The sequence below is a fragment of the Oratosquilla oratoria genome, chromosome 5, assembly GCF_046742065.1.
Source record: "Oratosquilla oratoria isolate Oo_2021 chromosome 5, ASM4674206v1, whole genome shotgun sequence".
Taxonomy (NCBI): domain Eukaryota; kingdom Metazoa; phylum Arthropoda; class Malacostraca; order Stomatopoda; family Squillidae; genus Oratosquilla; species Oratosquilla oratoria.
The window spans coordinates 75466507-75492284 of record NC_134781.1 but is presented as its reverse complement, the minus strand read 5'-3'; the positions used below and the strand labels follow the sequence as shown (position 1 = coordinate 75492284).

The 25778-nt window shown below is 39.4% G+C and overlaps 1 protein-coding gene across 1 annotated transcript in view; it reads left to right on the top strand.

Moving 5' to 3' along the window:
• Positions 1-8184: 8184 nt before the first annotated feature.
• Positions 8185-25778, top strand: part of LOC143025562 (chitin deacetylase 8-like) — a 22358-nt gene continuing 4764 nt past the window's right edge. Inside the window, exons 1-7 of the mRNA XM_076185435.1 lie at positions 8185-8369; positions 11925-12202; positions 15582-15702; positions 16399-16508; positions 16923-16998; positions 17714-17829; positions 20900-21088. Of these exons, the coding sequence (XP_076041550.1) occupies positions 8304-8369; positions 11925-12202; positions 15582-15702; positions 16399-16508; positions 16923-16998; positions 17714-17829; positions 20900-21088 (956 nt within the window). The 5' untranslated portion in view covers positions 8185-8303. The remainder of the gene's footprint in view (positions 8370-11924; positions 12203-15581; positions 15703-16398; positions 16509-16922; positions 16999-17713; positions 17830-20899; positions 21089-25778) is intronic.

Sequence of the window (25778 nt, the reverse complement as noted above, 5' to 3'; positions counted from 1 at the left end):
CGCCCCTCCCCCTAAGGGTTGATTCACACTATCGGTCCGGTCGCGCTTCATTCCCGCTCCGCTCTCGGTCCGGTCCAATATTGTCTCATTAATTTCAATGGAAGCATTCACACTGGCGCTCTCGCTCCAGTCTCGCTCCGGTCACGGTTCCGTCAAAAGATATTTTTACTGGAGCGAGACTGGACCGTGAGCGCCAGTGTGAACTCAGTTGCCACGGTCCTGCTCCACTCCAGTCGAGATTCAGCCTTCATATAAGCAAGTAGTGTTACTCTCTGTCCTACCAAACCATGGATAATCCAAAGGAAACACCACAATGGGATCATGAGAAAGTTAGAAAAATGATAAAAATACATTTTCTTTTTATTTATCACTGATACAATGACAATGCGTACAGCGAGGATATTCATAAGCACCAACTGAATACAATATAACCTACAAAACTTACTTTAATTTTGTGGAGTTAGATGAAATGCTAATAGAATTAGTCAAAAGGTAAACCAGAGCTGTATGACCTGACTTCGCTGCACTACAGTGATAATGTTTGCATACTTATCATATTGCCAAGGTACTGAGAGAAAAAAAATACACATTATTAACCGAAGAAAGAAATTCCATATGTATAATAACAACCTATTATCCACTGCGGAAATGCATCTCCTTAGCTCACTCAACAAATATTCCTACACAAGTTTGTTTGTCTACTTATATTTTATCATTTTGCCAAGGCATTGAACCAGCTGGGGAGCTGAAATAATCTTTCAGTGTTTCTCTCGCGCCAAAAGCCTCCTTTGTAGCATTTCCCCCTCTTCCTCTCATTGGACGTACTGTGTTTGATGGAGGCATGACAACAGTATCTGGTAATGCAACAGCATTTGGGTGTATCAGATTGTGAAGTATGCATGTTGTTGTAATGATTGCATTAGCGTTAGAAGGCATAGCTTTAAGTTTCCTTAAATATATTCTGAAGGTTTGCACTAGAATACCAAATGTGCACTCAACTATCCTCCTGGCTCTAGATAATCTATAATTAAAAATCCTCTTCTCTATCTTATGTTCAGTCTGTGAACCTGGGTAGGGCCTCATCAAATTTCTCCTCAGCGGGAAAGCCTCATCTCCCACTATAACGTATGGTGCAAGCACATCAGTTCCAGGAAGTGCAGCATCTTCTTGTACATTTCAAGTCATCCTCAATTTTGGATAGTATTTTCTCAAATGTTCCTTTGTTCATTCTGAAATAGCTGTGGAATTTACTCTCATCATCAATAAGACGAGGATACAGAGTATGAAATTCTCCTTCAGTCTTCCTATCTTGCAACATAGGAAGAACCCACAAACTCTTTCTTTTTCTATTTTGTTTTCCTTCTTCTTCATCAAGTGCAATAGCGAATATTGCCAACTCGGCGTCAGAAAAGTCACACTTCCTTCGTAACTGATGGTAAGACTTCTACTGGTATCGAGGGAGGGGCGATGACGGGAGCGAGAGCGGACCGTACGTGTGAATGCCTCAGAACCGAGAGCAGACCGAGAGTGGAGCGCGACCGGACCGATAGTGTGAATCAACCCTAAATGTGCCGGCCCAGGGCATATGCCACCCCCCCCCGCCCCCGCCCCCATGTGAGGGCCCCGTTATTACTAACAGTAATACTTCCACGTGTTTACATATGCCACAGGACACACACACACACACACACACACACACACACACACACACACACACACACACACACACACACACACACACACACACACACACACACACACACACACACACACACACACACACACACACACACACATCAACAGAGTGGCTCACATTTTAGTCTTGGCTCTGGTAAAGGGATTTTCCATGCAAACGTATGTCACCGATTTGAAGGGGTGGGTGTCCTCTGTAGGGAAAGGAAAGAAGGAACAGGATAACTAACGGGGCAAGAAATAAAGAGAGAGAGAGAGAGAGAGAGAGAGAGAGAGAGAGAGAGAGAGAGAGAGAGAGAGAGAGAGAGAGAAAAGAGAAAGATAGAGGAAATGTGTGTGTTTGTGTGTGAGAGAGATAGATATATTGATAGATAGAGAGAGATTGATAGATAGGCAGATAGATAGATAGATAGAGAGAGAGAAAAAAAGTAGAGGGAATGTGTGCATGTGTGAGAGAGAAAGAGATATAGATAGATTGATAGAGAGAGAGGTGAGAGAGAGAGAGAGAGAGAGAGAGAGAGAGAGAGAGAGAGAGAGAGAGAGAGAGAGAGAGAGAGAGAGAGATTGATAGAGAGAGAAAGAGAGGTTTTCCCAAAATCTTATTTGCTTCATCTTTATGATTTATTTTTCCTTTCCAGCAACTCAAATTCAAACAAAATGTGCCAATTTTCCTGTAGGACACATTTACTTTATTAAGTCAATAACACGAATCCTTAGATAGTCACTTATCACTGTGTGTGTGTGTACGTGTGAGTGTGCGTTTGTGTATGTGTGTGTGTGTGTGTGTGTTTGTATGTGTGTGTGTGTGTGTGTGTGTCCGTGTGAGTGTGCGTTTGTGTATGTGTGTGTGTGTGTGTGTGTATTTACCTAGTTGTATTTACCTAGTTGTAATATACGGGAGGGGAGCTATGCTCGTGGTGACCCGTCTTTGTATCTCTCCGCATCAAGTTTTATCTTAAAATCTTGTATAGTGTTTGCACATACTGTTTTGCTGTCTAATTTGTTCCATGTATTTATTGCTCTATGTGGGAAACTGTTCCTTTTCAAGTTTTTTCTATAACTATCCTTTTTCAATTTTTTCCGTGTCCTCTTGTTCTACCGTTTTCCCACACTAATAGGTCGTTCCTGTCTAAAACTTCCATTCCTTTCATTATTCTGTAGATAGTTAGCAAATCTCCTCTTTCTCTTCTTTATTCCAGAGTTGGTAGGTTCAATTTGGATAGTCTTTGCTCATATGTTAGTTCGGCGAGTGTCGGTGCTAGTTTGGTTGTCGCTCTTTGTAATCTTTCTAGTTTCTTAATATTCTTTTTGGTACTGGGTGTCCAAAGTGAAGCTGCGTACTCAAGTTTTGGTCTTATTAGTGAAGTTAGTATTTTCCTTATCATTTCTTCGTCCATATAAGTAAATGCCACTTTGATTGCTCTCAATAAGTTGTAGGTTTCTCCGAACATTTTATTTATATGCTTATCTGGTTTCATGTCCTTTCCAATCATCACTCCAAGATCTTTTTCATAGTTTTTTTTTTCTTCCCCAATTCTGTAATCTTTTGATATTCTGTTTCTACTCTTTCCAAATTCCATTATACTGTATTTCTTAATATTGAATTTTACTTCCCACTTTTGAGTCCAATTCCATATTGTGTTCAGATCTTGTTGCAATGAGTTGCAGTCTTCTTCCGTTTTTACCTTCAAGTAATTTTGCATCATCTGAAAAAAAAAAAAAAAAAAAAAATTGTATAGCACTCCACGCCTTCATTCATGTCATTAATGTATACAGCGAACATGATCGGGGCCAGTACTGATCCTTGCCGGACACTGCTTTTTACTTCTTCCCAGTTGGAGAATTTTTCTCTAATTACAACTCTCATTTTCCTCCCAATCAGGAAGTCTTTCATCCATTCCAATAATTTATTAGTTTCCTATGAGGTACCTTATCGAATGCCTTTTGCAGGTCCAGAAAAGCAGTCTGCCCATCCATCTCTTTCTTGTATTATGTCTACTAATCTTGAGTAAAAGCAGATCAGATTTGTTGTACAGGATCTCCCTTGTCTAAATCCAAATTGATTTGGGTTCAGTATATATTTTTCTTCCAGGTATTTAACCCATCTGTTTTTGATCACTCTTTTACAAATTTTTGCTATTGTGCTTATAAGTGAGACCGGTCTGTAGTTAGATGGATCTTCCTTATCACCTCCCTTATAAATTGGTACAATGTTTGCTTTTTTCCAGTCCAATGGTACTTTTCCTTCTTTAAGTGAGGATTTAATTATATCATATATTTTGTCAGTTAATTCTTCCATGCATTCTTTCAGTATCCAGTTTGCTATTCCGTCTGGGCCATGTGATTTTCTGACATCCAGGGTTTTAATTTGATCACTGATTTCTTTTTGTGTTACGTTTATTTCTTTCATTGCTGGGGATAATTCTCTCTCTAACTTCACTGTTAGGCGAGTTTTCTATTGTGAATACTGATCTGAAGTGGTTGTTCATTATTTCAGCCATTTCCAGTTCTTCTGTAAATTCCTTTTTATCTTGGCGCAGTTTTTCTATTTCTTGTTTGTTTTTCAGTTTTCCATTTACATATTTGTAAAATAGTTTGGGTTCTTCTTTACATTTGTCTATTATCTTTTTTCATAATTTCTCTTTTCATCTCTGCGTATTTTTACAAATTCGTTTCTTAGTTTGATGTATGCTTGCCATTTGCTTTGTTTCTTATCTCTTTTCCATTTTTTCCAAGCTTTGTCTCTTTTTTTACCTTTGCTTCACTACATCTTTTGTTGTACCATTTCTTTATGTATGCCTTTTCCATTTTTTTTTTTTTTTTGTGGAACAAATTTGTTCACTCCTTCATTATAAATTTCTTTTAGTATGTTCCATTTTTCTTCTATCCCTGTATCTTCGTTATGGAATTTTTCCCAGTTTGCATTGCGAAAGAATGTTTTAAGTTTCTCAAAGTTTGTTTTGTTATACATAGGTCTTCCTATTCTATGTTTATCATTTTTGCTTTGGTCTGTTTGTTCTTTCAATTCCATTTCTATTAGTACATGGTCACTTTTTCCTATCGGAGTTTTGTAAATAATATTTTCGATTATCTCAGGTTCTGTCGTAAGTATTAAGTCCAATTTTGAGGGTTCTTCATTTCCTCTATATCTAGTATTTTCTCTAATCCACTGGGTCATTGTGTATTCAATGGTCAAGTCAAGGAGTACATTGCCCCAGTGTTTCTCTCCCCCTTTCACTGTCATATCTTCCCAGCATATTTCTTTTGAATTAAAGTCACCCATAATTACTATATTTCCTCAATCCTTCAGTGTTTCAATTAGTTCTTCTTTTGTATCATCTAGTAACTCGGCGTGATCCCTTTCTGTCCAGGCTTGTGTTTTAGGAGGTACATATACCACTGCAAAGTTTCTTTTCTTCATTTTTTTACCTTCGACTTGTACTATAATTGATTCTACATTATTTTTTCCTTCAGTTATTTTTGTTACAGTTAAATCTTTCTTGGCCAAAATTAGAACTCCTCCGCCCTGTTTGTTCTTTCTATTCTTTGTCCAACAGTCATATTCACCTTGTCCCACAGTGTGGGGTGTTAGTATGAACTTTAATTTGGTTTCTACAATTCCCATTATGTCTGGTTTTTCTAATAATAGATAATCGTTTAATTCGTTTATTCCTGAGATTATTCCGTCTATATTTGTGTAAGCTATTTTTAGTTTCCTTTCTCCTCCTCCCCTTCTGTCTTCTTTGTTTCTATTTTCCCTATGTATTTTTTCCTCAGCCTCATGTCTATCACTCTCCAAAAAAACTCCTCCTTTTCTTTTTCAGTTCTATTCTCATTCTTTTCATTTGCCTCATTCCTAAGTTCCTTTTCTTTCTCTTTTTCTTCCTCACTCATTTCTTTTTTTATCCATATATTTTTGTACTGTTCACTACTTGCTAATCTCATTGTTCTAGTTAAAATTTCTTCTACACTTGATTGCGATCTAAGTTTTACTTTTAATGGTCTATACTGCTTATCTTTAGAGTACCTGCCCATTCTATGAGTTTCCTCGATTTCTCGGTCCCAGCCTAACTCATCTGTTTGTAACTCCTTTAGTATTTCTTTGGGAATCTCTTTTTCTTCCTTTTCCCTCTGATATCTTGGTACATTGTGCTTTTCTTTAATGCCATAGACTACTATACACCTTTTTCTATCCACTGTGTCCCTAACTAGGTTACTTTTCTCTTTAATAACCGGAATTACAGTTTCTTTTGTATTATCTTTTATTTGTTGTTCCATTATTTTCTTTAGGGATATTTCCTGACTTTCCTCCTCAATTTTCCACTGTTTTTTGATTTCCTGTAGGTCATTCTCCTTAATTTTTTCTTTCACCTTTTCAGTCACTTCTTTCATTTGACTTTTAATTTCTCGTTTCAGAGCCTCGTTCCTACTATTATCCTCACTTTTCAACCTCTCATTATCACCCTTAAGCTGTTTTAATTCCTTTTTCAACTCGTCTATCTCCCTATTGTTTTCTTCGTTGGCTTTCCTTAGGTTTGATACTTCCTGGTACATTATCTTATATTCGCTTTTAAGTTCTAATAGTTCATCTACGATATCACTTAGATCTCTATTCCTCATTATGTTCCTGTATCTGGGTTCTCTATCCATCTCTACTCTTAGTAATCCATTTCCTTCTCTTTCAAACCCGGAAAATCTACTTACGTCTAATCTTTGGTATTCTCTTGGTGTTGAAGCGAAGCATGATTTTTTTCTCACTACTCCTAGTGGAGTTTCGATTTTTGTTTCTTCCAGGCTTCTTTGGATTTAGGGGTTTCCATTTTTAAGAACAATAAAAAAAAATGAAAAAAGAAAGTAATGGAGATACAATTTCGACCTACATTGTTTCACCACGAATGCACAGCCTTACCACCCCGCGTATAAACAACAAGGCCTACGCTGATCGTTTCTTGTTTATATTTTCGCTCGTGTGTGTGTGTGTGTATGTGTGTGTGAGTACGCGCGCGTATGTGTGCATCTTTGTGTGTGTGATTTACCACGGTCTTGGATAACGTGCTGGCCACGTAATCGACAGTTAAAACCCTCCCGGATGAGAGCTCAGAGCTCATATATGGCCCGATCTATGGGTAATGCTCTGACCTTACACACACACACACACACACACACGCACACACACACACACACACACACACACACACACACACACACACACACACACACACACACACACACACACACACACACACACACACACACACACACACACACACACACACACACACACTTGCACAACATACTAGGGTTGGAGTACCGGCTCGCTGCTTTAATGTTCAGCCCTGGTCAGACTCGAACTCGGATTGCTGAATTAGCGTCAAGGCACGCGCGTGCGTGTGTGTGAATGCGTGGGTGGGTGTAATTCACCATGGTCTTTGATCACGTGTTGGACTTGTGATCGACATCTACTCACCTCCCGGATGAGAGCTCAGAGCTCGTATGACCGATCTATGGGTAATATTGTCACCTTACACGCACACACACACCCAACACCCCTCACACGAGAGTTGGAGTAACAACCAGCAGCGCAGCGATACTGAAATAATTTCAGCCCTGGGCGGGATTCGAACCCGGACCGCTGTAGTGGCAGGCGAGAACTCTAACCACTGCGCCACGAGATGTGTGTGTGTGTGTGTGCGCGCGCGCATGTGTGTATGCGTGCGCGCGTGTGTATGTGCGTGCATGTGTGTGTGTATGTGTGTGTGTATGAGTGTGTGTGTAAGTGTGTGTGTGTGTGCATGTGTGTGTATGTATGTGTGTGTGTGACTCACCACCATGATCTTGGATCACGTGTTGGACTCGTGATCGACACCTATTTCCCTCCCGGAAGAGAGCTCAGAGCTCATATATGACCTTATACGCACACACACACACCCAGCTCCCCGTCCAAGGGAGTTGGAGTAACGACTCACAGCACAGCGATACTGAAATTATTTCAGCCCGGGCCGCCGTAGTGGCGGCCAGGAACTCTAACCACTGCGCCACGTGTGTGTGTGTATTTACCCAGTTATATTTTACGGGAAGAGGAGCTATGCCCGTGATGTCCCGTCTTCATATCTTATTTTATCTAAACTGCTTTTAAATTCATGTATTGTTTTTGCACACACCACTTTCTCATCTAACTTGTTCCAAATGTCTATTACTCTGTGGGGCAAGCTGTTCTTTTTCAGATCCCTTCTTTAACTGTCTTTCTTGATTTTCTTTCCGTGTCGTGTGTGTGTGTGTGTGTGTGTGTGTGTGTGTGTGTGTGTGTGTTGGACTGGGAAGAGCCAGGTGGTGTCTCATGACCGACTGAAACCGACACCAGCTTAGAATCTGGAGATAGCTAGCAACCTAAAAACGAAAAAAAAAAAAGAAAAAAAAAAGACTTAATTCTTGTGAATTACCAAAGGCTGCTGTTATCTATTTCCTGTTTTTCTCAGTATATAAGAACACCGGGTTCTGTTTTATCGGTGAGAAACACAGAAGTTGCATCTCTGACGCTTTGTTTAGTTCTCCTTTAGTGTTAACATCGACGGCCCCTTGCCACTGTGAACACTCTAGAACAATCCAGAACCATGAGGGTGAGCTTCCATGCAGTCACCCTCCTCGTAGGGGTCCTGGGGATGTGCTCAGCCGAAAAGGTAGGTCAAGGAACTTAGATTAGTCACTCCTTTTCAAGTGTGACCTTCATGCAAGAAGACCCAACATCAGAGTGATCATTAATTCAGTCATGGTTCTGTCGCCCTAGGCTTTATTTGTCGTGAGTTTCTGTGGGTTTCCCCAATCCAATGTAGTGATAATCATTCCTAAACATGTACAAAAAGTGCTTTAAAATCTTGACCTGGTCTAGTTTTGGACTGAAGATGTAATATACGAAAGCGCTCTGCTTTGTTAGTTTCTTTTTCCAAGTGGTCTAGTTTGCATAAGTGAACACACGTACCCGTGTTTTTATTAGCATGTATATATATATACATACATATATATATATATATACATATATATATATATACATATATATGTGTGTATGTGTATACACACACACACACACACACACACACACACACACACACACACACACACACACACACACACATATATATATATTAAATATATATATATATTTTTTAATATATATATATATATATATATATATATATATGCATGAGAAATCACATAAACTCGTGATTCTAAATATGCGGAAAAACCACCAAGGAAAAAGATAAACTGATGGCCAAGCACTTTCTGAACAGACGAAAGCGCTTGGTCATCAGTTTATCTTTTTCCTTGGTGTTTTTTCCGCCTATATATATATATATATATATATATATATATATCTATATATATATATATATATATGTGTGTGTGTGTGTATCCCCAAAGGTGTAGGCGACTGTGAAACACCAATTGTCACTTTGTTCCACTTTAATAACTTATTGTCACTACACAATTAAAGTTCTAAATCAATAGTATTTATCACATCTTCCCTGTCACTTCAGTGTACATAGTAACTCATCGACCGACCTGGGCTCCTGTCCCTCGGTTTCGTTCAGCAAACTGCTGAACGAGCACAATTGCTTGGTTACCAGCAATCGTACTTGCACAGTTTTTAGTGGGAGTATTCAGTCTCTCACAATATGCTCAGCTGGTACTTAAGTATTATTACATTTCTATTTATATATTATAATATTTCCCGGGGGGAAGAGCTCGTTATTATGAGGTATTTCTGTAATGTAATGTGTTGGTGGTTGATTGCACTTATGAGTGTGTGTTCGTGTGTGTGTGTGTTGCTTGATCCTCGTGATGTTTAGCTCGGCAATCTTGGCAGGAAATGGTGGCGCCAATAAGTCCAGGGTGTGGTTGGGGTAGTTGAGAGGAGGGGTGTGTGGGTCATATGACTGACTGATACTCACATGTGTATGGGACGTATACATATATATATATATACATATATATATATATATATATATATATAAGATATATATATATATTTGTATATATGTATGTATATAATATATTTATATATAAATATGTATATATATATATATATATTTGCATATATATAGTATATATATAAATATGTATATATATATATATATATATATATATGTGTGTGTGTGTGTGTGTGTGTGTGTGTGTGTGTGTGTGTGTGTGTGTGTGTGTGTGTGTGTGTTTGTGTGTGTGTGTGTGTGTGTGTGTGTGTGTGTTGCTTCTTTCTACAATCGATATTTTTACCTATTTGTCCAACATGATATTTACTACAGTATTTGCAAGAAATGGAATAAACAGTTTCCATTAAATTTAGGAGAATTTTGGACGAGTACATATTGATTATGGTTATGTTCACAATTGAATGAGTAATATATATATATATATATATATATATATATATATATATATATGTACACACACACACACACACACACACACACACACACACACACACACACACACACACATATATATATATATATATATGTGTGTGTGTGTGTGTGTGTGTGTGTACATATATATATATATATATGTATATACATATCTCTATGTATATATATATATATATATGTATATACATATCTATATGTATATATATATATATATATGTATATATTAGGATGTGTATACGCAATAAGTGTGCATCAATCTATGAACGGAAAATAGAAACTAAATAAAATAAAGCAAAAGATATAAAATAAGAATAAAAAAATCAAAGCAAAACAAAGTAGAACAAAATAGAATAAGAAAATAAGATAAAAACAAAATAAGATAAAAGGTAAAATGAACAAATAAACGGATAAATATGGGAAACGGTTGCGCGTCGTTATACACACAAGAACACAAGAACACAAGAAATAAAGGAGACTGCCAAAGACCACAAGGCCCACACTAGGCAGCTCCGTATCCATCACCACCTGTCGTCCCCATCCATAAAGTTGTCTAATCGTTTTTTAAAACAACTGATAGTTTCAGCGCTTACTACGTGGTTACTAAGTTTATTCCATTCATCGACCACCCTATTTGTAAACCAATTCTTGCCTATTTCCTTCTTAAATCTAAATTTGTCCAGTTTATACCCATTACTGCGAGTCCTGCCCTGTTGTTTTATTATGATGACCTTGTTTGCATCACCCTTGTTATAGCCTTTGATCCACTTGAACACTTCTATTAGATCACCCCGCACTCTGCGTCTTTCCAGAGAGTGTAAGTTTAGGTGCCTAAGCCTCTCTTCGTAAGGCAAATTTCCGAGTCCTTGTATCATTTTGGTCATTCTTCTCTGTACTGATTCTAGTGAATTTATGTCCATTTTGTAGGACGGAGACCAAAACTGTACCGCATAGTCAAGGATGGGTCTAACTATCGCTAGATAGAGTTTAATAATTACCTCTGCACTTCTATTTGTTACCGTCCTAGCAATGAAGCCTAATGCTCTGTTTGCTTTATTTCTGGCGCTAATGCACTGCTTCCTGGTTTTAAGGTCCGGACTCACCAGAACTCCCAAGTCCCTCTCGCACTCAGATTTTTCTAAAAACGTGTCATCTAAGTTGTATCTATTTTCGGGGTTGTGTAGCCCTACGTTTAACACGCTACACTTAGAGATATTGAAGTTCATTTGCCATTTCACCGACCATGTTAACAGTTTATTAAGATCATCCTGCAGAATCTGGTCGTCTTCTCCTGACCTAATTAGGCGTCCTATTTTAGTGTCGTCCGCAAACTTACTAACATCACTATTTAACCCATCGTCTAAGTCGTTTATATACATAATGAACAATAAGGGACCCAAAACCGAGCCCTGGGGGACCCCGCTAGTAACATTGCCCCACCTAGATTTTATTCCATTTATGGTGACCCGCTGTTTTCTGTTACTAATCCAAGCTCTAATCCATTCTAACACTTTTCCTCCTATGCCATGGGCTTTGATTTTATTTAGTAGTCTCTGGTGTGGCACTTTGTCGAACGCTTTGCTAAAGTCAAGGTAAATAACATCGTAATTTTCATTGTTGTCTGACGCCTTATATACCTTAGTGTAAAAGGATAGAAGATTAGTCACGCATGACTTACCTTTGGAGAAACCATGCTGTGAATCACGAATTAAATTATGCCCTTCAATGTGTTCTCTGAGTCTATTTACTATTATTGATTCAAGCATTCATATACCCACATTCGTCCCTTCCCGTCACTGACAACCTCCACTCCCGCAGACATGCGAGCAGGGGGTGAATTGCCTTCTCCCGAACTGCATGTGCCCGACGACCAAACTGGATCTGCCAATCAGAAGGACGCCCCAACTCGTCATCCTCTCTTTCGACGACGCCGTCACCATCACCAACTACGACTTTTACCAGGAGCTTTCGGGCATGCAGAACCCCAACGGGTGCAACATCTCGATGACTTTCTTTGTCTCTCATCAGTACAACAATTACTCCCTCATGTATGATCTGTACAGGCATGGCCACGAGATCGCGCTCCACTCTGTCACGTAAGTCCCATTCATAGCCCAATGCACTCTCACCGGGTTAATCTCGAGAAGACGGTACAACCCATCATTGCCACAGTAATTCGTTTCTTACTTGTAAGGTTGTATGTTGGGCAAATGTTAACATGGATGTTTAGTGTTTGTGATTCACTACTGTGGTTTTGGATCACGTGTTGGTCTCATGATCAACAGTTAAAACCCTCCCGGATGAGATCTCAGAGCTCATACATGGCCCGATCTATGGGTAATGCTCTGACTTTATATACACACACACATACAGTACATCTTCCCCTTACTCAGGAATGACAGTAATGGTTTGTAGTGTCAGCGATTTTTCCCACCGTGAGCTCAAAACCTCACGGGTGGTAAGCCATGTCGCTAACCACTAAACAAGCATTGATTTCATAGTCCCTTTCCCTCTTCTCTTTTCCTCTTTTAGCCCATCGCCACCGTATAGAATATTTACTGTATTTCATATAAAATTTATATCCTAAAGGCTTTCGCGACTTCCCTACGTACCAGTTACACATCATTATTTCATGACTGGAGACTTAAAAAAAAAAAAAAAAAAAAAAAAAAAAAAATATATATATATATATATATATATATATATATGTATAAACACATACACATACACACACACACACACACACACACACACACACACACACACACACACACACACACACACACACACACACACGGAGACAAGTTGGGTTTGTCTCCTTTCACGTGTAGCCCCTGTTCACCTAGCAGCGAGTAGGTACGGGACGTTAGTCAAGGAGTTGTGACCTTGCATTCCCGGTGTGTGGAGTGTGAGTGGTCTCAGACCTACCCAGAGATCTGCTAATAATGAGCTCTGAGCTCACTGCCGTAGGGTGGTGTCTGGCTGTCTCGAAAAGAGGCTGCAGCAGATCCGAGGTGAATACACACACACACACACACACACACACACACACACACACACACACACACACACACACACACACACACACACACACACACACACATATATATATATATATATATATATATATATATATATATATATATATATATATATTATACATATATATATATATATGGCTTAGAATTAAAGTGCATTGCGGTTGTTAAAATGTATCTCTAATCCCTGGGACCCATTGAGTGCTGTACATATATATATATATATATATATATATATATATATATACATATATATATTTATATATATATACATATATATATATATATATATATATATATATATATATATATATATATATATACTATCACATCAGTCTCTTAGGCTTTAATTTAGTAATGTTTCCCTTAAGGAATACGTTCGGGACGTCCAAGCCACGTATTCATTTTGGGGGTTGTATAGAATGTAACTCCTACTTCTTCCGCTCTCACACCTCCACTTGATGAACCACGCCCGCAGTCCCGCAAACGTGCAGAACGTACCTCTCCACGTCTGTACATACAACTACTTATAACTAGACATTAGGCAATCCAGATAATTTATAATGACAATGTACAATACCCACAATTATTACAATACGATTACCTATGATTACAATGTCGCATGAGATTAAATATTATTTTCATAACCCCGCTCTCCTCCTCACCTCCTCGTTTCTTGCTCTATCCAGCCTTGTAACCCCTACTATACTTTTCAGCAGTAACGTGCACAGATATTGCAAGGGGCAGGTGCTTTGGGCTGGAAATTGGGCACTTCACTCTTTTGTATTATTCGTATTTGGCAACTATCCGGTAGGGTGCAACACCATTTTCCACATTATAGTTTCTGAATGGTAAGAAAATGGAAAAAATGTAAGAAATAATTTTTCATTCATTTTTATATATTTTTTGTGGAAGGCACTTTTGGGGCACAGGGCAAAGGGGCAGGTGCTCCCCCCCCCCCCCCCGCACGGGCCTGCTTCTCAGGCATTTAATAGTTTTGCCCCATACAGTGCTGTCGGCACAATAACTTCTTCATTCAATCTTTTCTTAACATCCATTCCCAAATGTCTATTTCTCATTTCACTTTCGCACCCAAGTATCTAAAGCTATCCAATTTCTCCAATGTCTCTCCCTAAGTTAATACTCACTTCCAATTTGCTGCCATCCTCTCCCCTTGTACATCTCATCACCTTACATTTACTAACATTTATCTTCGGTTTTTCTCCTTTCGCACATCTTCCCAAACTCCGTCACTAACTTCCTTAATTCCTCCTCTGATCCTACAACAAGCGCACTGTCGTCAGCAAACAACAACTGGTTTATTCCCCACTTTTCTCCATTTTCTTGAACTATTCCCGGTCCATTACCCTTGCATTTACCCCTCGCATCACCCCATCCATGTATAAATTGAACACCCAAGGTGACATGACATATCCCTGATGAAGTCCCACCTTTACCTCAAACCACTCATTCTCTCAATTACTGATTCTAACACAAGCTTACTTTTGAAAAACTCTTGACTGATCTTAACATCTTTCCTCATATCCCATATATCTGCAATACCTCCCACAGTGCCTTCCTGTCTATCCTGTCATAAGCCTTTTCCAAATCCATAAGGGCCCATAAAGCATCCTTACATTTTCCTAAAGCTTTCTCACATATCCGCCTTACCACAAAAATCTGATCCACACAACCCCAACGTGTCTTAATCTCACACTGTTCCTCACCTCTGTTAATCCTCTCAATCTAAACCCTCCCATAAGCCTTCCCAACAACGCTCAACAAACTGATCCCTCTGAAACTACTACACTCACACTTGTTCCATGTTCCCTTATAGAGCGGAACTATACAGACACTCCTCTAGTCCTCCGGCACTCTACCCTTTTTAGACAAACATTAAACAACCTCACCAACCAGCCTACCATAATAATAATAATAATAATAATAATAATAATAATAATAATAATAATAATAATAATAATAATAATAATAATAATAATAATAATAATAATAATAATAATAATAATAATAATAATAATGATAATAATAACAATAATAACAATAATAATAATATTTTTTTTGAGTTAACAGTGATATAGTGATAAACTGACAACTTACGGTTTATGCTAATTTTAGGGTCAAACTAATTTAAGTTGATAATCAATAAGAACATAAGAATAAAGGAGACTGCAAAAGACCTTAAGGCATACACTAGGCAGTTCCATGCCCTTAAAGTTGTCTAACCTTTCCTTAAAATAACCGCTAGTGTTTGCGCTCACTACCAAGTCTATTCACCAAGTGTATTCCATTCATTGACCACTCTATTGGTAAACCAGTTCTTGCCCGTTTCCTTCTTGGACCTAAATTTGTCCAATTTAAATCTTTACCTCGAGTCTTGCCCGGTTGTCTTAATATGATGATCTTGTGGTCCCTCCAGACACAAGCCAGACATCGAGCATTACTGGCGTCCAGCCAATTACTCGGTATGGAAGCAAGAGATGGAAGACCTGAGGACTATGGTCACCAGATATGGCCTTGTCTCCAGGAACGAGGATTTGGTGAGTAACTTATTAGTTCATTACATTTGATTGTTTTAAATCATAATAATAAGAGTACTACATCGCTTCACATTGGATTGATTTTAGGTTCCGGTGACAAGGTGTGGTGAGGCAAACACAGGCGACACAGCACAGAGCAAAGGCGGGCTTTCTCTTGTTGAATTGAAGTACAGTTTGAAATTTTCTCCTACAACCAGTTCAACCATCCAGATTAACCACCTTCATGGCAAAACACACTGTGGCTATTTGATTTGCTAATTTATTTTTAAAATACAAATATACTGATAAACATAGAGTTACATAGTAAACTACACTGCCATCTTCAACAGGCATACTCTGTCTCTCAAGCATGAGAAAATCCATCTGAGATTTCTTTTTTACTGCTAGTTGGTAGTGAAATTATTTCCCCTCCCCCCCCTGGTTGCTTCAAATTCCTCCCCGTGGGAAATTTCCCTCAGTTTGGGAAATGCTGATATAGAAGCATTTCAAATGAGAAACAAGTTACATCCATCTATTTTACTATGGATCTATTCACTTATTCTTTTTTCATCAATTGATTCACTCATGGATCTGTTAACTTATGGTATATATATATATATATATATATATATATATATATATATATATATATATATATATATATATATATATATATATATATATATATATATATATTATTTATTTATTTTTTGGCAGGGGTGGCGTGCGCCCTTCCTTGAGATAGGCGGCGACGAAATGTTCCGCGCCCTGTACGACCAATACGCTCTCTATGACTGCAGCTGGACTTCGCTCAAATACAGTGGCTGGTGAGTTCGTATTAGATAATCGAATATAATAAATGTAAATTATATAGATAAACAAATAGATTGATAAATAATTGAATACATAACAAGTAAATACACGATTACAGAAATAAATGAATAAACAAATACACAAATAGATACATACAGTGGGTGAATGAACATTCAAACAAATATATACATTAAATAAATATATTAGTAGATAGATAAAAATGTGAAATTAGTTGCTGTCCGTCACCTTATACAATATATACCAGATGCTCTTCCAACATTGAAAAAATACACACATAGGTACATAGATAAGTAAACGAATAATAAAAAAGCAAATAAATAAGCAAACAAACGAATATATTATTAAATAGATAATAAGGTGAAATTAGTTGCTGTCCGTTTTCTTATACAAATAATGCTCTTCTACAGGTATGTTTCCCCGAACGATAGCAAAACGCTTCCGCCCCTGTTTCCGTATACCTTAGATCATAACACAGAATTCCAGGTATTGTAGCCTACTGTTTATCTTATTTAACTTGTACCATATTGTTTATATTTATTTATTTATTTCCATTCATATACATATATGATATACGTCGTATGTGTGCCACTATCCATAGTTTCTTACTTATCACTGGAAAACAATACGATGTTGGCCGTCCTGTATAGAGGGGTAAATAAATAAACAAATAAATGAATTAATATATATCAATCAAAATATAGAAAAATCGAGAAATTTATTAATAAAATGTTGACTTGAAGTTTCTTTCTATACAACCATGATAAAAGGGTTAGTCAAAGGGGACCCCATTCAACTCCGATGACAAGATGTCTTGTCATTTGGTCAAATAAAACAAAAAATCATAAAACACCAAAATGTTTGATCAAACACCAGAAAAATATGACGTCAATCCTCGCTTCGCTCGCAGCGAAGCGAGGACTGACGTCATATTTTTCTGGTGTTTGATCAAACATTTTGGTGTTTTATGATTTTTTGTTTTATTTGACCAAATGACAAGACATCTTGTCATCGGAGTTGAATGGGTTAATAGTTCCTTCACATCAGGTTGTATAATTTTAAATATTCTATACTCACCTCTTAAAAATAAAGATCAAGTGCAAGGAATCACAACTTGTTATAAGGAATCAGATAATGTTGTAGAGAATCTAAATTTGTTACGGGGAATCTGAAACTGTGTCCTTATCTCTCCCTCAAATAGGACTGTCAGATTGGAAAATGCCCTAAAAATGACTACCGAGGATTGTGGGTTTTCCCGATGGTCGATCTTCAGGACGGGCGTGGAGAGCCCTGTGCTATGTTGGATACTTGCCAAGGGTTTGTACAAGTGACTGGTATCAGCTGATTATTGCACTGTGTGTGTATGTGCGCGCGTATATCATCTGTGTGAGATACACCACGGTCTTGGATCACGTGTTCGACTCGGGATCGACACTTATTGCCCTCCAGGATAAGAGATCAAATATAGCTCGATCTATGGGTATTGATCACACACACACACACACACACACACACACACACACACACACACACACACACACACACACACACACACACACACACACACACACGTAGAGAGGATCTAATAAAATGGGATGATAGAAATACAAGAGGACACGGAAAGAAAATCAAGAAAGACAGTTATAGAAGAGATCTGAAAAAGAACAGCTTTCCCCACAGAGTAAGAGACATTTGGAACAAGTTGTATGAGGAGGTGGTATGTGCAAAAACAATACATGAATTTATAAACAATTGAGATAAAACGAGATATGAAGACGGGTCACTACGAGCATAGCTCCCCTTCCCGTAAAATACAACTAGGTACAACTAGATAAATACACACAACTGTTTTTCTCACCAGACTTGGATTGCCTGTTTGCAGTGCAGCGATGCTGATTTTTTTTTTTTTCAGCCCTTAATATAAACTATTATGAGCTGTGCTTGTAGGCCCCCGCGCGTCTTCCCGACCAAGTTGACTATGGATTTGTAATGTCTGTACTTGTAATGCCGTAATGTCTTACTTGTTTCTTTACTATTCATTTGTTCATTATTTTGTTTATTTACAATATGTCACTTTATTCATTTATTTATTATCTACCTATTTGTTAGTTTACTTATAATTTACTTATCTAATCATTGTTTGATATTTATCTATACTCCGTTGGCTCACGGGCCTGGTGTCCTCCCATCGCGACGTCGCGTCGCGCCGCGCCGCCTTGACCCAAGCCTTTCCACTCTTCTCCGGTCCTACGCAGCTTCTTGCCAATCAACGACGACTTTGGGTGCCAGTTCCCGAACATCCTTCTTGACACTGTTCGTCCATCTATGTATATCGGGGTCTACCAAGTGGTCTGACCCCAGCAACTCTTCCCTTCATGGTTTTCTTAGGAATTCTACTCTTTTCCATTCTGGCACAATGTCCTGCCCACCGTAGTCTCCTTGACTTGACTACATCTTGTATTTTACTTTGGCTTGACAACTGTCGTAGTTCGATATTACAGTATGTCTTCTCCAGTGCTCTTCCTCTTCATCGTACACTGCTCCTAGGATTTTACGAGTATTCCGTTCTCAAAGACTTCTAATTTTCGCATTCTCGCCTTTGTAAGTGTCCATGTTTCGCATCCATTGGTCTTATGATAACAATGAATTTGCGTAATTTGGTTATACGAGTATACTACAGTTGTTCAGTACTAATGCTAAAGCATATGCACATCTGTTGCCAGTACCAATTCTCTCCATTAATTCTTCTCCATTTCGTTTTCAATTGTCAGTGTTGATCCAAGATATTTGAAATATTGCACACTTTCCACCTGCAGTGTTCCGACTGACATTTCTCCTACGCTCCTGTTCCTTCTAGAAGGCTCCACAAGAGGGGGGGGGGGTGCAGCCGGTGCTCCACCCCAGGTCCCATAAGAGTCTAGTCTAGGGAACCCATGAATATCGAAGTTCAAAATTGAAGTGGGCAATTATGTGTGACGTATTGGCCTCTAAAATAAGTCTCTGATAATACTTCTCTAATATAAATGTATCTCCAATGAAAATATGAATAATGGCTATGGTTAGTACTTCTTTTAAACTGTTGTGTTTCCTAATTTGTGACAACCTCAGGCTTATATCACTGAATTCAGAAGGATTTGCAAAGTAAATGATAAGTCACAAGCGGCTGTCCATAACCACAACCTAGGGATGCTCCCAAATATGACTCAGCGCACCCTTAACACTGCTGCTAGGTAAGAGATCATTTCTGCTGTCCACCCTAGGTCAGAACCGAGTCAGGGCCCAATTTAGATCTAAAGCTGCCGCTGGGAGTTTGCAACCGAAGTGCAAACTGGCTCACAGGGGACGGTGCACTTGCTTTCATTAGGTTCCATCGCCTCGAAACGATGATCCTCGTGAAGGGAATTCATACACGCGTGTCCTTAGTGACTGATCTATCGATGTACGAAACACTGTTTAAATTGCGATTTCACATTCAAACACATACAATTTTTATGTAATTATTATGAATTGTCTGAATTGAATATTTGTTTAACAAATTAATCATTGCAATCTAGACCTTTTGTGTGGGCTCCTCCTTTCCGGTGGGGGGGGGGGGTCAGAAAAATGTCTTGAACCATCACACAGCATATTTTTTTTCCTCTCAAGGGCGCTGCCTTCTAGACAATAACATCAATTCTGTCTTGCTCTCGTTACACTCTAAGCCCACTCTTTTACAATTTTCAATAAAGGAGACACTAATTTTCTCTAAATCTTCATCTCCTTCTGCTAAGACGACCACATCATCCGCATATTGATGTTATCGTTATCCATTTCTGCTCCTTCATTCATCTCTCAGGAGGAAGTTTTGAGGGCTTTCTCTTCAAAACTAGGTTGAAGAGTATTGGTGATCACATACACCCTTGTCTCAGTTCACTTTCCACACTGAAATATTTCAAATATTTACCTACTTTCACAGCACACTTGCTGTTAGAGTAGCATGCTTTGATGAGTGAGATAAGCTTATTAGGTATGTTCATTTCTCTAAATATATTCCACAGTGTTGGTCTATGTATGCTGTCATGTGCTTGTCTATAGTCATTAAACAGAATGTACAGGTATTTATCATACTCCCAGCACTTTTCCGTCAGAATCCTTAGGATGAAGGTGTGGTCTGTTGTTGCTCTACCAGTACTAAACCCTGCCTGTTGTTCTCCAAGAATATCGTCTGCAAATGGTTGTAATCTATTTAGTAATGTTTATCAATCCATTTATTTACTCATTTGCTTATCATTTATCAATTTATTTATTAGATTATTATTTATTAGTTTATAATATAATTTGCTTTTATTAACTCTAGTTGTATTTATTTGCTCATTTGTTATTTATAATTTCTCATTTTTTCAAATAGGAACAAGAACGATGCAGGTATACACAGTTTCTGCGATGAAAACAACGTCTACGATTTTCTGATGAAGAATTTCAACAACCGTTACCATAGCAACCGAGCTCCGTTCGGGCTCTACTCCCACTACTCTTGGTTTAAGGAAAACGACTGCCCCGACCCAGACAACGACGCTCATAGGAAAGGATACAAAAGGTACATCTGGTAGAGGGTGGTAGTAGTTTATATGCTTAGCCTAAGCATATAAACTAAGCCCCTAAGCAGCTTAGGGGCTTAGTTTCAGTCACCATCATGCTCCGACTAGTCATCTGATATTGTAATTATTATTATCGATGTTATTGTAAGCATTCAGACTTCCAATGATATAACGATAATGATAACAACAACAACAATAATAATAATAATAATAATAATAACAATAATAATACATACATACATACATACATAGACCTACCAAAGGCTTTTCCCCCTTATAAGGGAGGTAGCCAAAACACAAAGGCGTAAAAAACACTCCCAACCATTCCATCCCTACCACACACTCCGCTCCCCTCCACCCTCTTCCCTCCCTCTTATCTTGGCACCTCCTGGATGACGGGTCATCCCTGCATCTTGTCCACTGCCCTGGGTCAGAAGCAATGTCGCAAGACACAGCACATCCACAGCAAGGCCGCTTCATTAAATTGGGGACCCCCTCTCTCCGTTCCCTCGTGCAGAAAGGGAGAAGACGGGGAGAAATCCCTTCGGGCTGCGTCAAAATTTTCTCACACATACTCCCTCATCCCCCACCCATTCCACCACATGCATCACAGCATCATCCATATACAACCATTCTCCATTTACCCCTGTCTTCTGTCCTCTCCCGTCCTTCCTCAACAGACATTCCCCTCTTCCCCAAAGCTCCTTTTACCCCATCCATCCATCTCATCCTAGGTCGCCCCCTCATGTTCACTCCCTCCACATCTGCCTTCCACACCTCTTTTACTAGTCTTTCTTCACTCATTCTTTCCATGTGTCCAAATCATCCCAATACTCTTTCATCAACCCTATCTCCCAACTCCCTTTCCACCCCCGTTCTCCTCCTCACCTCCTCATTTCTCACTCTATCCAGCCTAGTAACCCCTATCATACTTCTCAGACACCTCATCTCAAATACATTCAAACTCCTTCTCTCTTCCTCTCTTATGTTCCATGTTTCTGCCCCATACATTGCTGTTGGCACAATCACTCCTTCATACAATCTCCTCTTAGCATCCATTCCCAAATGTCTATTTCTCATTACACTTTTTAATCCACCAAGACATTTACTCGTTTCTCTCAATCTACATTCTACCTCCACCTCCACTCCTCCCTTTCCTGCCACATTCGCACCCAATTATCTAAAACTATCCACTTCCTCCAGTCTCCCTCCCTTAATGCTCACTTCCAGCCTGCTGTCACTTTCACCCCTTGTACATCTCATCACCTTACTTTTACCCACATTTACTGCATCTTCAACTTCCTTCTTTCACATATTTTCCCAAATACTGTCACTAACTTCCTCAATCCCTCCTCTGATCCTGCTACAAGCGCAGTGTCGTCAGGAAACAACAGCTGGCTCAGCTCCCACCTTTCTCCATTTTCTTTAACCATCTCCTATCCCTGACCCACCACCCTTGCATTTACCTCTCCCACCACCCCATCCATGTATAAATTAAACAGTCAGGGTGACATAACACATCCCTGACGAAGTCCCACCTTTACCTCGAACCACTCACTCTCTCCATTTCTAATCCTGACACACGCTCTACTACTCTCATAAAAACTCTTGACAGTTCCTAAAAGCTTTCCTCCTATCCCATATATCTGCAATACCTCCCACAGTGCCTTCCTGTCTACCCTGTCATAAGCCTTTTCCAGATCCATAAAAGCCCAAAACACATCCTTACCTTTTCCTATAGCTTTCTCACATATCTGCCTTACCACAAAAATATGATCTACGCAACCTCTACCTGTCATAAACCCATACTGTTCCTTATCAATTACTCCCTCTGTTCCTCTCCTAATCTTCTCAATCAAGACCCTCCCATAAGCCTTCCCAAATACACTTAACAAGCTAATCCCTCTGAAACTACTACACTCACACTTGTCCCCCTTTCCCTTGTAAAGTGGAACAATACAGGCACTCCTCCAGTCCTCCGGCACTCTACCCTCTCTGAAACAAACATTAAATGACCTCACCAGCCAGTCCACCATCACTGTACCTCTTTTTACAGACATTCTGCATGGCATCCATCCAGACTAGGTGCCTTACCTGATCTCATCATCTTAACATCTGCCTTTACTTCATCCTTCCTTATTTCTCCTCCATTTTCCTCACTCATCATTCTCATTTTCTTAGCACTTCCCACTGCAACTACCTTTCCCTCCCTATCCTCCTTCACATTTAGCATCTCCCTAAAATACTCTGCCCATCTTCCTCTTACTGCCTTCTCTTCCATTATCATCTCTCCATCTGCTCCTTTTACCTTTTCTTCTCTACTTGATTCGCCTCCTCTTCCCCTCTTAATTTCTTTCCAATTTTTTTTTATTACTTTCAAAATTTTCTGTCATACTCTTACCCCATTTCACATCTGTTCTTCTCTTTGCCTCTTTTATCTTGTGCTTTACTTCTCTTTTCTTTTCTTTGTACCTCTCTTATGATTCCTCGTCCAATTTTGTAACCAAACTATGAAAGCTCGTTTCTTCTCTTCTACACCTATCTTTGCTTCCTCATCCCACCACTCACTACTCTTTCTTCTATTCCTTCCCGTCCTCCTTGTTCCACACACCATCTTTGCACAGCTTGTGACTCCCTCCTTGAACCATCCCCATTCCTTCTCCACTCCTAGTTCTACTCTATCCTTCACTCCCTCCCACTCCTCTCTCAGGTTCTTCTTGTACTCCTTCTCCTTTTATTTCCCATTTCAGCAGTTCACTCTAAACATCTCCCTACCTTTTGTCTTTTTCCTCTTTCTCTATCTATCCTCTACTCTCAACTTACCTTCCACCAAAAAATAATCTGATGTTACCCCACTCTCTACCCTTAGAACATGTACATCCTTTTCACCTCCCCTTGTAGTCACTGTCACCACTGTCAGACCTCTCCCTCTATTCTGTTAGTAGTCACTTAATTTCCCCTCACGTCTTTTCTTATAAGTTTTCCAGTAGTTTTCCAGTACTTTTTAAGTAGTAGGCCCCATGCCTAGTTTCCTTTCATGTACTTCAAATCAGTCCTGGGGTAAAGAAATTGTACTTTTCTTCTTTCACTGTAATTTCACAGTCTTGTTACACTCAGGATCTCTCTCTCTCGTCTCCCACATCGTCTCCCGAGATCCCCGTATCCTACACTAAGCTACCTTCGTCTGACGTCACTAATTTTTCTAATCCAATCTCCTCTGACTTCTCAAATAAATGTCACTCCTTATGGGCGTGACTTTGAATTCATGCACCAATAATTTTCCTCCTTCCTCCACCTTGCTCCAATCCGGAAAGCCATTGCAATGCCACTAGCAATATCGTTTACCTCAGCATTAGTCAAACGAAGCTAACCTGCGCTTACAGAGTTTTGATTACATCATCGATTATAAAACAGTCACCTCCGTCGGTGTTTACATAGACATAACGTCGCCTTCGATGTTATCAAACAACAGGCGAGCAGGCGTCGAGTCTGAATTGTTGACTCAGCATTCTAATGCCCTAGTGTTTCCCAAGCTCATTTCCATTCGTACAACTACCGGCCTCTTACATCCTTAACTCTTCCTATTATACTCCTATCTACCACTACATAGTCCATTAATGCTCTATCTGCCACCTTTCCACCCACCACTTCATCCTAGGACGTCCCCTCATGTTCACTCCCTCCACATCTGCCTTCCATACCTCCTTTACTAGTCTTTCTTCACTCATTCTTTCCATGTGTCCAAACCATCCGAATACTCTTTCATCAACCCTATCTCCCAGCTCCCTTTCCACCCCTGTTCTCCTCCTCACCTCGTCATTTCTTACTCTATCCAGCCTAGTAACCCCCATCATACTTCTCAGACACTTCTTCTCAAACACATTCAAGCTCCTTCTCTCTTCCTCTCTCATGTTCCATGTTTCTGCTCCATACAGTGCTGTTGGCACAATCACTCCTTCATACAGTCTCCTCTTAGCATCCATTCCCAAATGTCTATTCCTCATTACACTTTTTAATCCACCAAGGCATTTACTCGCTTCTCTCAATCTACATTCTACCTCCACCTTTACTCCACCTTTTCCTGCCACATTTGCACCCAAGTATCTAAAACTATCCACTTCCTCCAGTTGCTCTCCCTTAATGCTCACTTCCAGATTACTGCCACTTTCACCCCTTGTACATCTCATCACCTTACTTTTACCCACATTTATCTTCAGCTTTCTTCTATCACACACTCTCCCAAACTCTGCCACCAACTTCCTCAATCCCTCCTCCGATCCTGCCACAAGCGCAGTGTCGTCCGCAAACAACAGCTGGCTCACCTCCCACTTTTCTCCATTTTCTTTAACCATCTCCAATCCCTGATCCACTACCCTTGCATTTACCTCTCGCACTACCCCATCCATGTATAAGTTGAACAGCCAGGGTGACATAACGCATCCTTGACGAAGTCCCACCTTTACCTCGAACCACTCACTCTCTCCATTTCTAATCCTGACACAAGCTCTACTACTCTCATAAAAACTCTTGACAGCTCCCAGAAGCTTTCCTTCTATCCCGTATATCCGCATAGCCTCCCACAGTGCCTTTCTGTCTACCCTGTCGTAAGCCTTTTCCAGATCCATAAAGGCCCAAAAAACATCCTTCCCCTTTCCTATAGCTTTCTCACATATCTGTCTTACCACAAAG